Here is an 18,523-nt window from a genome sequence, read left to right as displayed (position 1 = left end):
GAACAATTATGCTTTACTCAAGGAAGAGTTGTTAGTATACCCTGAGTGAAATAATGGTCCAAAGACAGATCAACAGGCAATCCAAAGGGATTATACGTACTCCGTACTGGCCAGGGCGGACCCGGTCCGTCCTCCGTCCCCACCCGGAGGGCGTAATGTCACAACTCTGATAGGAAGAGTTTGATAGCCTCAGGCATATGATAGATTAACGGGGTAGCTTGATTAGGCCATAATTAATTCTATTCATGAACTGCTTCTGTGAGATATATATCTATTATCATGGAGCATTCCAAAGAAAGCACTACCAATACTTAGAGCGACCTCCTCTAGGATTCGGGGAAGCTAAGAAACCATCTAACGGTCAACGACTGAATATCTCACCTTTGATTTGGTTCCATTGTTTGATTTTGAGTGTGAAAGAATTACCCAGTAATATTAAAGGCTGGGTAGTGACTATTATGGCATAAAATTACAAAATGCACGTTCTCTTATTAAGTTCAGTCGATACAGCTCTACTAGCTATCAAAGATATAACAACCGTTGAATACCAGGAAGAGTACATTTTTCACTCAAATTAACTTCTGTATATTTAACCTTCACCAATTTCCTAGAGTAGTAGTGTATGACATACTCCAGTAACTCTCGAGTACCTCATTTAAATAGATATATAGTCACCCTATATTTCACCATATAAAAAAGCTGTTGAATAAATTGAAGAGTGGTAGGAAAGCTTTCACAAATGCTTGGCGTCATAGCTCCGCACTAGTCCACTTTCACTGTCGCTATCATGTGACTGGTGTTAGTCAGCGATCACCAGCGAGTCCCGCCGCCAAACGTCGTCGGGCGCTGAAGGTATTTTCATCATCATCGGCATCCACGCACTGCACCCTACACCATCCCCTAGAGTTCCGCGATCACAGGGTATGATCCGGATGTAGCTATTGCTACCCCTTCCTGGGATTATATGTTCTCTGTCTGATCTCTGAGCGACTCTTTACTGTCACCATGTCTGACTGTACGTGTCACCCTATGGCTTGATCCACCCCGTGACTAACCCCTTTCGCAGCCGATTTCGAAGCCGTCCGGAGGCTCCAAGCTGAGCGGAATGCCGCTGCAGCTGGAAAAAAGGTTCTAGGACCTTTGATTCGTCTAGCCAGCGCACTGACAACTCGACCAAGGCCTCCCTGACTGAATCCTTCGACACCACCCTTTACGAACGCGAAGGCGCCGACAGGTTTGCGGGCTACGACACTTCGATCGCCGTCAATGGTGATGACGAGGAGATGGAGGATGCGGATGGTGGCCACCGTCTGGTGGGACAGTACACCGCAACCAAGAGTCAGATGGATGAATTTGCCCACGGTAATGGAGTGGAGGAAGAAGACATCCTTCTCGGCCGCGAGAAGGCGGCGAGGATTGCAGACCGCGAGACAGACTACCAAAAGCGTCGATTCAACCGTGGCCCTTTGACCCCCACCAGAGCGGACCCTTTCGCTGCAAACACTCATGCGAACGTTGAGGGAGAGGGCCAGACGTATCGTGAAGTCATGGCTCTGCGTGAGCTTGAAAAAGAAGAAGAGCGTGTTCAGAAGCTGATCGCAGAAAAACAGGCCAGTGGTGAGAACGATGTCGCAGAACATGAGGCCACGTTGAAGTTGGAGGACAAAGAAAACGCTGACGCCGGCTCGACCGTCTCCGTTGCTACGGGACGCAAGCGCAAGCAACGATGGGATGTGGCTTCCGAGTCGACCGAAGCAGCTCCTGAGGCTCCCGAGCCCCAAGAGGCAAAGAAGAAATCACGCTGGGATCAAACGCCCTCCCTTCCGGTCCCGGGCGCCGCCGAGGAAGCACCTAAACGTCGATCGCGATGGGACCAGGCGCCATCTATCACATCAGCCACCCCTGTTGGCAACCAGGGGCTCGCGACTCCTATGCACCCTTCGCAAGCAGGTGCCGCGCTGATTCCAACCAGCTTTGGAACTGATATCTCTGGCCGCAATGCCCCCTTGTCGGATGAGGAGCTTGACATGATGCTCCCGGGCGAGGCCGATGGTTACAAAATCCTTGACCCCCCTCCGGGATATGCGCCAATCCGAAACCCCGCAAGGAAACTCATGTCGACACCGGCTCCCATGGCCAGCGCGACAGGTGTCGGGGGCTTCATGATGCAAGAACCCGAAAGCGCCCGAGCTCTAGGCAAGCAGCTCCCAACAGAAATCCCAGGAGTCGGCGATCTTCAGTTCTTCAAGCCCGAGGATATGGCATACTTCGGAAAGCTTATGGAAGGTGGAGACGAGAGCGTGATGTCCGTGGACGAGCTGAAGGAGCGAAAGATCATGAGGCTGCTGTTGAAGGTTAAAAACGGTACACCACCAATGAGAAAGACTGCCCTGCGTCAACTCACAGATAACGCACGTCAATTTGGAGCCGGCCCCTTGTTTAACCAGATCCTTCCGTTGCTCATGGAGAAATCGCTTGAGGACCAAGAGCGTCACTTGTTGGTCAAGGTCATTGATCGTGTTCTCTACAAGCTGGATGATCTTGTCCGCCCCTACGTGCATAAGATTCTCGTCGTCATTGAGCCGTTGCTCATTGACCAGGATTATTATGCTCGTGTCGAGGGTAGAGAGATCATCTCCAACCTAGCAAAGGCAGCCGGTCTTGCTACCATGATTAGTACCATGCGTCCCGATATCGATCATGTCGATGAGTATGTCAGAAATACAACCGCCCGAGCATTCGCCGTGGTCGCCTCTGCACTTGGTATTCCCGCTCTCCTTCCCTTCCTCCGTGCTGTGTGTCGCAGCAAAAAATCTTGGCAGGCAAGACACACTGGTGTCAAGATTGTTCAGCAAATCCCCATCCTTATGGGTTGTGCTATTCTTCCTCATTTGAAGGGTCTGGTGGACTGCATTGCCGATAATCTTAGCGACGAGCAAGCCAAAGTCAGAACAGTTACCGCTTTAGCAGTAGCAGCCTTAGCTGAGGCAGCTAACCCCTATGGTATCGAAAGCTTCGATGAGATCCTCAATCCTCTTTGGACGGGTGCTAGGAAGCAGCGTGGTAAAGGTCTAGCTGCATTCCTTAAGGCTGTTGGATATATCATTCCTCTCATGGACGAGGAATATGCCAATTACTATACCAGTCAAATCATGGAAATTTTGCTCCGGGAGTTCTCTTCTCCGGATGAGGAGATGAAGAAGGTTGTTCTTAAAGTAGTGTCTCAGTGCGCCAGCACTGATGGTGTGACAGCAAGCTACCTGAAAGAGCACGTTTTGACCGACTTCTTTAAGAGCTTCTGGGTAAGGCGAATGGCTCTTGACAGGAGGAACTACCGCCAAGTTGTCGATACCACCGTCGACCTTGGACAAAAGGTTGGCGTGGGTGAGATCCTCGAGCGCGTCGTCAACAATCTGAAAGATGAGAGCGAGCCTTACCGGAAGATGACGGTGGAAACTGTTGAGAAACTCATTGCAGCCCTGGGCGCGGCGGATATTTCCGAGAGGCTAGAAGAGAGACTTATCGACGGTGTTCTCTACGCCTTCCAGGAGCAGAGTATTGAGGATATTGTGATTCTGAACGGGTTTGGAACAGCGGTCAACGCACTTGGCACTCGTTGCAAGCCGTATCTTCCGCAGATCGTCAGTACTATTCTTTGGAGATTGAACAACAAGTCCGCCACTGTCCGTCAGCAGGCTGCAGACCTCATTTCTCGCATTGCAATGGTTATGAAGCAGTGTGGAGAGGATGCACTGATGGGGAAGCTTGGTATTGTACTCTACGAGTACCTGGGTGAAGAGTACCCAGAGGTCCTTGGTTCCATTCTGGGTGCTCTACGTTCCATTGTCACCGTTGTCGGTATCAACCAGATGCAACCACCCATTCGAGACTTACTTCCTCGCCTTACACCCATCCTGCGGAACCGTCATGAAAAGGTCCAGGAAAACACCATCGACCTTGTCGGCCGTATTGCAGACCGTGGTCCCGAGTCTGTCAATGCTCGAGAATGGATGCGTATCTGTTTCGAGTTGCTTGACATGTTGAAGGCTCACAAAAAGGGTATCCGTCGTGCGGCAAACAACACTTTTGGTTTCATCGCCAAAGCAATTGGTCCCCAAGATGTTCTGGCAACATTGCTTAACAACCTACGTGTACAGGAACGTCAGTCACGTGTTTGTACTGCTGTCGCCATCGGTATCGTGGCTGAAACTTGCGCCCCGTTCACTGTCCTTCCAGCCCTGATGAACGAATACCGCGTACCTGAATTGAACGTCCAAAACGGTGTCTTGAAGGCCATGTCCTTCTTGTTCGAGTACATTGGCGAAATGGCAAAGGACTACGTTTATGCCGTTACGCCCCTTCTCGAGGATGCTCTTATCGATAGAGACCAGGTGCACCGACAGACCGCCGCCAGCGTTGTCAAGCACATTGCTTTGGGTGTGGTCGGCCTTGGGTGTGAAGATGCAATGGTCCATCTTCTCAACTTAGTATTCCCCAACATCTTTGAAACCAGTCCTCACGTTATCGACCGTGTTATTGAAGCCATTGATGCTATCCGTATGGCTGTTGGCACGGGAGTGGTCATGAACTATGTCTGGGCAGGCCTGTTTCACCCTGCTCGCAAAGTCCGTACACCATACTGGCGGCTTTATAACGACGCATATGTGCAAAGCGCGGATGCAATGATTCCATATTATCCGACCTTGGAAGATGATGGCTTGGAGAGATCTGAATTGTCCATAATAGTTTAAAAGCGACTTGCTTGCTTATGTATCGTATCATTTCACTTCCTAACTGTTAAGTTCGTTTCGCTGGCATTATGAGCCTGTTTAATCGCGCACGGTGTTCTTGATGGTGGGATTGGCGTGTATTTATTCTCATGGGGCCAGGTATCAGATATAAGAAATGACATTATGGTTATGTCAGTCACCGATGCCATCGGTTACTTATTTAGCGTAATGCATCAGACTAGTGATCGGACGTCCGATATTGTGCTTCGTTCCCCCGCATTGCTATGCGGATGCTCGGCGAAGGTCCGCGGCTACGAGAGTGTCTTGACTCAATCTCCGACTACTCAGCTATATATATCCAAACCTATTGCGAAAACATCTATCCTGAATCAAACTCGAGCTCCATTAGCAGTAATGGCTCTCCCTCCTCACTGCGACGTCCTCGTCATTGGAGGCGGCAATGCCGGTTTCTGCGCCGCCATATCAGCAGTTCAATCTGGTGCTCAGAAGGTGATCATCATTGACAAATGTCCTGAAAACTGGGCGGGAGGAAATTCTTACTTCACTGCAGGAGCATTCCGGACTACCCATGGTGGTCTGGAGGATCTCCTTCCTATTGTGAATAACGTTGATCCGGCCACCGCGCAGAAGATTGATATGAGTCCGTACACAGCGGCTGACTTCACGAATGACATGGAGCGAGTGACAGGAAAGAGGGCGGACCGTGAGCTCAGCCGAGTCCTCGTCGACGATTCGAATGCAACTGTCAAGTGGCTTGCGGAGAATGGTGTTCGGTTCCAGCTTTCTTTTAACCGACAATCGTATGAGGTGAACGGTCGGATCAAGTTCTGGGGGGGTCTAGCCTTGAAGACCCAGGATGGAGGCAAAGGGCTCATTCAAGACCACCTCCGGACGGCTCAGAAACTGGGTATTGATGTTTTCTTCTCAACGGCTGCAGAGAGGCTCGCCACAGACCCAGTGACCCGTGCTGTATCGTCGGTGTCGGCTGTGCACCATGGCCAAGTGAAGGTGATCAAGACAAACGCCGTGGTACTCGCTGCTGGTGGTTTCGAAGCCAACTCACGGATGAGAGCACAGTTTCTGGGGCCCCATTGGGACACCGCCTTAGTTCGCGGTACCCCGTATAATTCGGGCGAATGTCTCGAGATAGCCATCCGCGATGTATCAGCTAAACAAGTTGGCAACTGGTCCGGGTGTCACTGCGTGGCATGGGACGCAAATGCACCCGCCAATACAGGGGACCGCGAGATCTCCAATGAGTTTACCAAGTCTGGCTACCCATTAGGGATCATGATCAACCGTCAAGGCTCTCGATTTGTGGATGAAGGCTCGGACCTACGCAACTACACCTATGCTATGATCGGGCGACAAATCCTGCATCAGCCCGGTCATGTTGCGTTCCAAATCTGGGATTCGCGGACAATCTCCTGGCTGCGGGAGGAAGAGTATCGACCAGAAGTGGTGCAGCACATTACAGCATCGTCGATATCAGAGCTGGCGGCGAAATGTGCGGCGGAGCATGGTCTGGAGGACAAGGATCGGTTCGAGCGGACGATCCATGAGTTTAATAACGCAGTTTATGAGAGTCAACGGCTGAATCCTGGCCAGCAATGGGATCCGGCCGTAAAGGACGGCCTCTCAACTCAGTCGAATGCATGTACACTCAGCGTCCCCAAGTCCAATTGGGCGTTGCCTATCGACCTGCCTCCGTTCCTGGCTGTAAAGGTCAGTGCGGGTATCACCTTTACATTTGGTGGTTTGGAGGTGAATCCAGAGACAGCTGCTGTGGTTTCGTCTACGACGAACTGTGAAATCCCTGGGCTATACTGCGCTGGGGAGATGGTTGGGGGACTCTTCTATGACAATTATCCCGGGGGTAGCGGGTTGACGTCGGGAGCGGTTTTTGGACGCAGGGCAGGGAGAGCTGCTGCCAGGGCTTCTACGATTGCTGTCCGATGATATTGTTCTCTGCGTGGACAGGGATTCAGTCGATTGATGTCAGATGCTGCACTTGGTGGTACTTGGTGTTACCCAGTGCTACCGTCTGTACTACTTTGATGTCCGATTTGGTGCCGTACATATGAATCGGACACTGGTGGAATTTAAAGTAGGCTAGGGTGTTGCACGACATTTACTATTCTTTTTATTATGTATCTTTTCTGTTCTTCTTCCATTTCCATCTGTTCTCTCTTTCGCCATGAAAAAAATTCATGAGTCTCAGAATAATGATTATATATATTCAGGTATATCCCATTGGACCAAGTGCACCCCGGGTAAATATCGGATGACAGGCATTCCGCTTCGTATCTACGGCATATATATTAAACGGGTGTATATTGATATCATGAATCTACCTGATATACTCTCTGTGGGAAACTTCTATACATCGCTGACATATACTACATACACATACTACTACTGATTGTGAACATAGAGATGCTGACATAAGCAGAGGAGCAACAATACACATTATGTCCACTCCCAGTATCTGGGAACGGTTCTGTACCACCACACCAACAAACTCAATAGACAATCATTACAACTATGGGAAAGCCTACTAATATCTCTCCTTACTTTAAGAGCCATAAACTGTCGCACACACATACACATACACATTGACACCTTTCTTGCAAGCCAATTTGCAAAATATAATCAAAAACTACTTTGTCAAGAAAAAAAAAATCGATTAAATTCTGCCTTTGATTTAGTTGATTTGTCTTATTTTTTCTCTCTCTTTTCTTCTTTACTGATTTGCCACATGTCGCCGATGCCAAGCATTCGCCCTACAGGCCGTGTCTGTAGTTGACTAAAGTAAAGTGCCGCGTAAGCCTTCTCCATCGTCCTTGTCATGTGCGGGCTTGGCGGCAGGGATCTGTGGGGAAAGGCCAGCCAATGGCCGAACATTCTCGGATGAGCCCTGCAGACTGAGTGGTCGTCATGGAATGGTTCAGGGATTGCGTGGGATTTTGGAACGTCTGTATCAGATATGTTGTTATGATGACCTTCTGACTGGTTCGGAGGTCACCTCAGTCTTGTCAACTAGGGATGTGTCTACGCAGGACCCTGGATTATGAGAATACTACCCATCCTTTGATTTAATTTTATCTATTTATATATGCTGGATTGTGAGGTATTTTATTTTTTCTTGCTAGATTAAATCAGATGGATTGATAGTGGATGCTTTGGCTTGGGAAGGAAGTCAGCGAACTAATCCACTACTAGTAGTTAGTAAGGGTCTGAATGGGCGCTCGAGCGCTGGCCTCCTAAATTGGGGTTTTACATTTCCATAATTTTTTATTTTATTTTTTATTTTGCATTCACGAGTTAAGATTTCATACCATTCATTTCATTTGAATAATGTTTTTGTTTGCAGCCGTGTGGATTTTGACTGGCTCGGAATGAGGAGGGAGAAGTACCTCAATCATGTCGGTATGTACGGAGTATAATGGAGCTACTATAGGTATTCGTCGGCCCTTCGATAGCGAGTCGAAGCCTGGTGACAATCGATAAATCAGATAACCAATGCCTAATAGAAAAAAAAAAAAAAGGTAAAAGAAAATGTCGATCTATTAGACATCCCAGCACAGAACGAGGAACGGCAAATACCGATACTCATCTATCTACTAGTATCTATCTGCAATGCAGACACCACAGCATGGTACCCCTGCATCCTCCCCTCGCTCACCTCACCTCCGGACACGCGCCCCTGGTTTTTGCCTAGTAGGGTTGAATCGCATGGAAATACTTTCCTTGATGTGGCTGCTTTCTCCTACTCAATTTCCCTGTTTCCGTCGGCGAGACCGAAAAGGAAAGTTAGGGCACAGGGTAACTCGTAGCTAAACTTCTTCTCGTCCCGTCTTGGGGGCGAGAGGTCCGAGAGGAGTGCATTACGAAGCGACCTGAAATTAACAGCGATTAAAATAGAACATATCGCCGTCGTTGTCCGCGAAGGCAAATTTGCAGTTGCAATCGTCGTGTCGAATGAGACTCTGGGGTGGAGGGAGAAACGAGATAGTACCTGCGTTGCCCCTCGGTTCATGTGAGAGATCAGGTACCGAGCGTCACTTTTGTGTGTTCAGACATTTCGTATCTGCACATGGACTGCTAGCTTCGTGTAAAGATACTACACACTGCATAGCATTACTTTACGGACACTACGATGGTTTTCTTCCCGTCCCCATCGTGACCGGTGGTAGACTAGATGACGACCCCCATCCGGAAGGATCGTCTCTATATGAAGAGGTCCCCATAATGATACTCAGGAACAGAAATCACCACTTTCTATTCTTGTCCATGTCATTTTACCCAACTGCCCCTTCCAGTTAGCCCCAGATGCAGGGACTCCTCTCCATCCCACCTGGCAGTCGTAAGCTCAAACGCTTTGATCAAGGTCTGCCTCGACCCATGTTTGCATTTTGGGGTCTAGGAAACGGGTGCCAGTCAGACCGAATCCACTGCAAGGTGACAACCACTGTACGGAGTACGTACGCAATCATTCAATCTATTTCACCGAGTATTAGCCAAAGAGAAATTTGGATTCCTGCATGCGGGTTTCAAAGTTAGTTGGATGCAGTGTCTGTGTGGTTTCATACTGAGATTCCTCCATCCATCGTCTCTCCCTTTCATGAACGACCAGCACATGCCCACCACCGCCATTGACATACGCCAAGACCGTGGGGCTCCACTTTCTGCACACTAGATGTGTTTTTCCCGTCGGGGATCACGCCAAAGGCTGCTGCCAGGTGAAGCTTGTTCAAGGGTCCTTGTTTGACCATTCATCTTTGGGACTCTTGAAGAGAGAGAAAAACATTAGAGATGTTGTCGTAGGTTACTCCGGACTATAATTGAAGATCTATAGTTTGACTGGCACGTTGAGTTCACCACGAGTATCAAAGCCAATGATGAGAACCAGCCGCAAACGCAACCAGCAAGGTAGAAATTTTACTCTGAAGAACAAAAAACAGGGATACCCCTGAGACCTACGTAATGCTGCTTAACCAGTAGAACAAGAGTTAATCAAACAATGGATAACAAGTCGTTCTATTACAAGCATCACTCGACCCCCTTCTCATGGCAGCCCAATATGACGGTTAGGGCCCAGTGATATCATGCGCGAAATCAAACTCCAGTTAGAGTGCTGTTCTTGAAAAGGGTGGGACGCCAGGTCCGGCTCTAGTGTGGATGAACGGTGCGTTTCATCTGACTGCTAGCCGCAACCCTGAGAGTGGCAGTGTTGTGGAGCCGAGCCAGGATCGCACGCAGGGATTCAGGGTAATGGCTTGCGGGGGAGCGTGCTTTTCTTTTTCTCATTTTCCAATGGGGGAGGTATGCTATTGATGTTGCCCAGTGGGTAATACTATTTTCTTTTTCTGGTATTTTGGGAAAGTCTTTTCAATTCCAAAATACCCCAAAGCGACCCAACAACCACCATCATGCCCCCGTTAAAACACAGCCAAAAGCAAAACTTCCACGATACCATACCCGAAGCAGTAAGGTTCCCCCAAAATAAGGAAAGCTTCGTGAGATGTGCACGCGTCAGCTCCTGTGGGCCCGATTACTCTGATTGGGTTATCTGGTCGAGCCAAGCTCGGCTATCGACTATCTGCCGTCCCTGGGGCATGTGGCTGCATCACCCTGTCTTTTCCTTAAAAATGAATCATGCCTGCGCACCAATCGCGTGTGCCGTGAAATTTTCTTAGTCGTTGCCCTTTTTGCAGTAGGCTTATCTTAGTTCGGATAGGGGATGTGGGATCCGCTCATGAACTATACCTATCTCAGAATAGTGATTACCATTCCAGGACTTGGTGCTAACCATGTGTGTGGATTGCATCCTGGATTGAGTTGGCTAGTCAACCTAACTAACCTACTTAAACTTAGCATACTCTTTCGAAAGAGTTTAGCACTAACCTCTCTAAGCTACTGAACGAGGCTACTGGGTAGGATTTACCGATGTAGGCAGTTGGTTGTCGGGAATCGCGACCAATTGAGAGTTATCAACTTCCTCTAGCGGAATGCGCGTAGGCATAGCCTGCCCTTTTGGGACTGTTAGCTGGATCGAGTACCAACAGTTTAACTCTCCTGATGGAGTCAGGTGCTATTTGATCAAAATTTTTGGGGGAGGGGGGGGACACGCGGGAGTGAACAACTTCCCCCCCTAATACACGACAAGTTTAAATCGTAAAATTAATATCCATACTGGATGGAGATTTTCGTTTGGTCCTCATGGCTCATGGTCTATCGGTTGCTCTATTAGCTTGGCGCTTCGACTGGTTCTTCCGGCCTTTCGGGGACCTCAGCGCGCGGGTTGTGATCCGTACCCCGGGGCCCGTAGAACTTCAAGATACAAGGTTTTCTCTAGTCCATGGAACGGAGAGATTCTGGAATTCCAGGTACGCTGTTCTATGTGTGTCGATGGGGACGAAACAACTACCAACTAATGTATCAACCAGTCTGCAGACAATCCCGCAAGCATACCTAACCAGCATCCTTCCCTATTCTCAAATTTCCCTCACACATATACATATACTATCCGATACTATATTCCAGGATGTAAACAATGTATTATACTAACTCCTTTCCTTTACTGGTTCTTGCGTCTGTACCAGAGACAACAACGCCAATCATGACGATCTGCCGAATGGATCTGCCAAGATGGACCCCGTGCAGATGACAGATGTTTAAAAAAAAATTAGAATTTCTTTTTTCTCTGGTTTTTCTTTTTACCCAATACCTGAATCATTATATGTCTCATCCGGGAAAACGATTTTTCATAATTAAAGTACCGGGGATCATCAGTTCCTGAAGACTCAAACTCGACCTTCTGGAACTAAATTGCCGATGGCGGTCCCCATATGCCGAGATTGTCCGCCAATTTCTATGACTGTTGTTTTAGTTCCTTTTGGGTTGTTTGGAAATGTAGGTAGTTCTTATTGTGCATGTATACGGAAGTCAACTGGATGTATGCATACAAGGGCTTTGAAGCTCGGGTTATACATCCACCAAGCTCACGGAATACACAAACCGGTGCTTATTTGGACCCTTGGCAACAAGATAACTACGTACACCTCAGTGGACTATCCACCCTCCTCGAGGGAAGCGAAATTAGCATTCCTAAATATAACCACCGCGATCATAACAGTGTGAACGACATTGTGATAGTTCAGCTAGTAAAATCATCTAGCAGTCAGTGCACAACGCAGACATCCATTCTACTAGCAATTCTCCATATCGTTCATTTTACTAGTAAATAGTTATTGGAGAGCTTCAGCTCCAGCGCACGCATAGACCATCAACACTTTACCCACCCAAGCCAATTTCCCGCGACATGTCGCCAAAAAGCGACTCTCTCCATAACAGCATCCCATCAAACTCAAAAAAGCAGTAAAAGAGACCCAAGCCGAGAGTTTAGGGTTCCGACAAGACCACCAATATCAACAAATCAAGCATTGAGGCACAAGCCGCAAAGACCGCCACCGGGTCCCTCATCATCCATCCCGCACTGGATAAACCCCCCTCCCCCCCCCTTCGCCCAAAGCGGAAAGCATTGCGGCAGACTCCGACTAAGAAGCAACTCGTATCGAGTGCACTCTTTTCAACGAATGAGCGGCCCCACCGGATTACCTGATCGGGGACCCCCGCAACGAAATCGGGAATAGCGCTGGTTGTTGCAGGCGGGGCCATGATTCGCCAGCGGGTGGCTGGAGTTCAAGCGTTACGCGTTTTTTCACTCCTCTGATGTGCCGTGTCAAGGGGCGAGCGAGTCCCTATTGGTGTGGACTTTTGTGACCTGCCGAGAAGGGTTTAGAGCAATCCCTGTTGCGTGGTGGAGCCCGGGAAGGGAAAAGTTTAAGGGCACGGCATCGCATCTCCATTTCTGCTTTTTTTCTTTTTTGGTCTTAGTTTAGTTAGGGTGACGGTTCCAGCTAGTCCCTTTTTGGGGGTTGGTTTTTGTGGCCTGGAGAAACTAAGGATGAGACTAAAGGGGGAGAGGTCTGACTCTTGACAGGAAAAGCGGTGAAGTGCTGTACCCGAATGGCTGGCGCTCCAAAATTTTGGCTTTTGCAGAACAGAGGCTACTGCGGGTCTTGGGCGGCCAACGGAGGCAAACCAGCAGCAAAGCCTGTCAGCCCATGGTTGGAATCAGAGCCAGAGTCAGAACTCAGTATCATATTAGGTGGTTGACGACATTCTGGGTTTGGCAATACACTGTTGGACCCTTACTTTTCTTCTAATTTCTTCTATTGCGAATACAAACCCTTGGTTAACTGGGGTAGGTTAAGCGCTATCCTCATTCATTTCCCAATCTGTTTTAAAAATAACAACCATCCTCCATCCATGAGTTACTAACCATGCTTTTTTTTTTCCCGCGGGTTTACGCAATACATGTCCGCTTGGGCCTCTTCCATCGCGCGAAATTCTCTGCGCTCTCGGAACTCCTGTTCTGGCCATCTCCGTTTCGTCAGGAGCGGAGGACATACGTCCATCACCGCGGTGGAGCAAGCCGCACGAGATATCTGAAGGCAAATTTACCGCCAGATGGCAGGTATCCCGCATGGTTAGGATGGACTCGGATACCAAGTGGGCTTTGGCAAAATTGGACCACAGTTCATTGCCAAGCGGACATACGGAGTACACGCAAACTCCTCGATTCCGGTTATATTTAGAAGTAAAGTCATTTCGCGCGGTGGTCACTACTTGCAACCAGGGTAAGTGTTCTGAGGATCATAATAACAATGTGTTCGTGGGTACGGCTCGGCTTCGACTCCTGTCCTGTAACGGTTTTGGACGACGAGGGGGAGCTGTATCCGAAGGAACCCGGGATAGATTCCGTAGGTATCAGCACTGAAGTTAGGGGCTCATTTGCCTTTGGCTACAGACGTATGGTTGGATATCCAGCCTCCGAAAAACAAAGTACTCCATATATCCGGTGTCGGTATGGAGTACGGAGTGCTCAGGGTTAATAGTCGGGTTCAGTTAAGTTAAACTACAGGGGTAAACAGTCTGCAGTTGTGGGAAGTTCGCAGTATGACCTATCCTAGTTTCTTCCTTCACTCGCGGACTACTGAAATCCAATCCAATAGAGCAGCAAACGGAGTATGGTGGCTATTCCGAACAAATAATTATTACGCACGGCATCAAAACAAAATGCATGTTCATTCAACCTCCCACTTGGACAAGTATACAGTCCAAACAGAAAAAGAAAGGCCCCATCATGTTCGACTCCATAACGTCTCAATGATTTTCCCTTTTAATTTAAAGTAGCTGAGGTTCCTCATAACCTTAGTGGACTAGCGTATACCCTCACTACCCAGCTAGCCACTTCACTAGGAAGATCCAGTTTTCCTCTTCGCGAAGGGCTGAAGAAAATCGAAATGTAAATCCTTAAGCTTGACTCCACGTTAACAAATTGTTGCTAGCTAGCACGATCTAACCATGCGTGCGTTCCTCACGCCTATCCTCATCACATGGCTTGCCTCGTGCCCAGCGTGTGGACTCCCTGACCCACGTTCTTCTGCTTTCCTTGAGTTCCGATCAAGGCTCTATTTGGGTTGCGCGGATGGTTCCCCTATTGTTGGGTTTTGGTTTTCTTTCTTTGTTTCTCATCTTTTCTTTTTTCTTTTTTTTTTCCTTGGTTCGTTCTGGTTGTCAGTCTTCGGATCGACTCCAATTTGCGATTTTACACATACTACGGAGTACAGTACATACAAAATAGGGTCGTTTTAACTACGAAAGCCACAGATGTAACCACCCTCTGCGTTCCCGATAGACAATGGATCCGAGCACAGTCTCGGAGATGTTCTCCAGCCTATGAAGACCTGACTCGCTCATCCCTCACAATAAACCCATGCAAGCGGACTGAGCGACAGGGGAGCAAAAAACAAAAAACACAAATTAGTGGATCCTTGCATCTACAGTGATCCGCTTCTTCTTCGCTTGGGGAACATCAATGTGGACGGACAGCATAAACTTTAACTAAGCTAGTCGATGACTTGTGCCTATCAGAGTGGGCGTCTGGTAAGGCGCCCCGACCGAGTGGCTGCAGATGTCAATTTCTTTTTCTGCTTTTTATTTTATTTTTTTTCTGGGTCGAGACTTGCTTATCCACTTGACATGTTGTTTTCCTTTGAACTAGAAGCGTTGTATTGTGGGTTGCTGATTTGGTTTCTTGAGAGCAATTTTATGATATGATATGATATCTTTTCTGGGACAAACTATTGATCGTGAAGAACTAGTTATGTTTTAGCGGTATGTATATTAGATTAACTTGTTGGTTTTCCACCCTTCCGAGATAGATTTTCACTCGGTTCACTGAGAGTTCAAGAAAGTCAAGATGTTAACCAAGGTTCGTTGTGGCAAAAGCGGGAAAGGATGGAAATCCCCCCGCTTGTCGGAGTTGCGCCGAAATATCCAGACAGGTTCCCAACTACACGCAATGGATTATTTCCCGAACACTGGGGATCTTCAAGATAGCATTTGCGATTTGCAGTAGCTGCAGATTTCCCTCGAGCTATGCCTCACGATTGTCGATGAAAGTCTTTGCTTTTTCGATCTTCTAGATTTAGGAATATCTATATGTTTAATGCTGTGGAGTTATGTTGAGGGTTAAGTATAAGGGAAAAGTACAGTAGGGAGCAACCGTAGTTGTATCGGATACTTTCCCAGTCCACATGGATGGAAACAATAGGAGTATATCCCGCTGGACCGCCCGGCAGTCTACCGACCGGGTTTTCCCCTTCGTGGCTGATTTTACTTTTCGATCGCAGCCACTGTGGAAAGGTTCCTTGGTCGAGCGCGTGTGTCCTCGGTCCGTGGGAGAAAGGAACAAAAGTTGCAATGCATTGATTGCAACCTCGGCGTGAGATTGAATGCCATTATCTAGGAGCTTTGTCCTATTGTGCAGAATGTCACCATCGAATTTTCTCGAGTACTCCCTCGAGGTTGTAGAGCCTTAGCGAACGAACTAGGAAAACTCTCCACACCAACGTCAGAGCGGGAAGAGAAAATCCACTAGCGGTCCCAGCCAAGTGACGATGATAGAACACATCACACGCAACTTAACATCCGCTTTCTATCTAGGAAGAAGTATAGTGGGTGTGGGCTTGCAGATGGTATCATCGGTAAGCGGCTTGGGATGGAACCTCTTCCATCACTGTACGTAAGGATGTATGTATGCGTATGTGGCATGTATGTACAATGACGCGCCGTTCAACCTCGGGCATTTCACCCCGAGAGATTGGAGTGCAATACTTTACCATGACGATAGATTGGTGAACACGCGGGAAGAGCATGATCGCTGCAGAATAAATGTCGGGTGTAACGCTTTGTGTCTGTTATGTCGTCATTGTGCAGCGATTCTAGTATTGCTGTCTTCTTACGCTCATTTTTTTTTTATTCTATTTAATTTTTGTTGTCGTTCGCTCCCCCCTCTTCGACTTCAATCGCTTAACGCTTGTACATATGGAGTATATTCCGAATGGATTCAGGTATCCAAACAGAGTTCATGTGCGTGTGTCCGTGTCCGAAAACCACCTCACCTCCGAGATCTAACTCACCTCATGGATGGTAGTTCATATGCATGCGAATGCCATCAAGGATAACGTAAATTTACCATACCTAGACAGACTACTACCCTATCCAACCTTATTACCTATTTTGTCTATCATTCTCTGCTCCCCTCAACGCTCCCCTCCCCCTCGATTCAGTTTAGGACATCGTATCAGCAAGGCAAAATCACCACCTCGACGCATGCATGTATCTATGCATGTATGTATGTACATGCTACCAAAGGAATGGAGTACGCGGCCGGCATTTGCAGCATGAATCTCACAGCACCATGAGGGGGGAAAAAGGAATGCTTGTCAAAGCTCCTAACAGTTATGCAGCTCTCTATATGCACGTGCTCCATACCGAAGGACAGACATGCCACTACAAGATCTCGCAGGCTGGGCTTTTCCATCGTAGCCTCAGAAAGTCAAACAGGAAAAGTAAAAAGTAGGGTAAAGATACTAGAGTCAGGTGGATGGTTGTGCGAATCAGAGGTCCTCGAGGGAGTATTACCGGTATTACCGCCGTCACTGCAGCCCGCAGCACACTGCAGGTTGCCAGGAGGCCAACTCACCATCCTCTCCGAGCAAACGGGCCAATCGCAATGCGGGAAGGCTCGGGACTCAAGTCTTGGCCTTTGCTGGACTTTGTGATGGTCTGCTGAGGAATGCGTACTGGGATTTTTTTAGTAGATTGAATCTTCTTGTTGTTTTTGACCATTGTACATTTTATAACAATTTTAATTGATGTATGGCATTTCATTCTTTGTACCTTCAATGTATCCTATACCAGTAATCTTCGGGAGGCTTGAAAAGTTTCCACCTTCCATGGTTGGAAGCACAAAGTCCGTAAAAAAGAGAAAAAGGGACAGAAAATCAATCAATCAGCGTACAGGAAGTGGAGTTCTAAACTCAAGTGGATCCACTAACCCAGCACTACTTTCTCACTGGGAGCTTTTTCATCTCCAGTCGGCCAGCGAGAAAGTCTCCCCCACGGAACGGGTATACCCTTTGACGCATCTTTGTGATCTCCCTCTTCCCCGCTACCTTGAAACACACCCAACTCTCAAGGGCTCACAGCGAACCTTGGTCGCTGCATCTAAGCTCAAGTCTTGGCGTTGCCTGCGCCAGTGGAATTTTTTTACATTTTTCTGACCCTTTCTGACTTTCTGCCCACGCTTTGCTGCTTTGGTGCTGGTTGCCCCCTCCAGACACACTACTTGCCAGAGACACGGCACAAACTGTCTCCCCCGCCGCCCCCCCCTTTACACTAAACATTCGACATTGGCTGTGAGGGAGCTTCTTCCCTGGTGCTAGTCGTCGACAACTCTTGTGTTCAGCCCACCGCCCCTGATGATTATTCGCGCGCACACTCCCTCACACACCACACAGGCAAGACACACCACGGGAGGGCAAAGCACGGAAGGACTATGTGACATACGGCGTACGTACGCGTGTAGTTGGACTCCATACCTCTCTCTCTCTCCTGAGAGGATATCCGTAGTTGGTTCTTTTTCGACTCCATATGTCTTTTTACTTCACTGTTTCTACGGAAAACCCACATCGACTCCCTCCTTTTCAATTTTTAGATGATTATATTTTATTTTATTTTTTATTCTCTTATGCCTTTCTGCGTCAGTCCTGTATGGCTAACCAAACATCACCAACACCTTTTATTAGATAGTACTAAAGCCATGATATTATTGCAGCTTACGCACAGCCTATAGAATACAATCCAAAAAGGAAAGAATAAGAATGACTCTACTATACTTTTCCGATGCCGGAGTTTCAGATGTTTCCCCTATCCTCCCACTCTCCCCTGCTTTTGCTCAGATTAAGAGGGAGTCTTGGGGTTGGTTAATTTATCGCGCTTTGTCAGGGACCTTACTTTTGAAACAAGTGTTGTTGAATTCCCCAATCTAATTCTTTTCTTCTTCTTTCTATCTAAGATTATCAAACGCTATTACAATGAGGATTATGATGTTCATGCTGAAGACGATGGAATTTGCCCATGGGTAAAAATAGAAAATAAGCAATTGGGTTTTTTGGTTTTAATTTCCCGTGAAATTAGGGTGTTAGACTTTTTGGAGTGATGAGGGAAATGAGTTGTTTCCTATAATTCGAGATGATAGAGAGAGTGGGTGTGAGGGTTGGAGATGTGTTGAGAAAAATAAATAATAAAATAAAATAAAATAAGCAAAGTCTTAGATAGTAAAATAATCACTTACC

At 47.8% G+C, this 18,523-nt stretch overlaps 1 protein-coding gene across 1 annotated transcript; it reads left to right on the top strand.

The window, feature by feature from the left end:
• Positions 1 to 1,000: 1,000 nt before the first annotated feature.
• Positions 1,001 to 6,710, top strand: ANOM_002927 (U2 snRNP complex subunit HSH155; the record flags this gene model as incomplete). Its single annotated transcript, XM_015548184.1, has 4 exons — positions 1,001 to 1,015; positions 1,067 to 1,128; positions 1,179 to 4,735; positions 4,973 to 6,710. The coding sequence occupies exons 1-4, from the start codon at positions 1,006 to 1,008 to the stop codon at positions 6,708 to 6,710; spliced, it is 5,367 nt and encodes a 1,788-aa protein (XP_015409976.1). The 5' UTR covers positions 1,001 to 1,005.
• Positions 6,711 to 18,523: the final 11,813 nt, after the last annotated feature.

Source organism: Aspergillus nomiae (assembly GCF_001204775.2).
Source record: "Aspergillus nomiae NRRL 13137 chromosome Unknown contig00039, whole genome shotgun sequence".
NCBI lineage: Eukaryota > Fungi > Ascomycota > Eurotiomycetes > Eurotiales > Aspergillaceae > Aspergillus > Aspergillus nomiae.
Note: the sequence above shows the minus strand (reverse complement) of the source record. Positions and strands in the feature narration are given on the sequence as shown.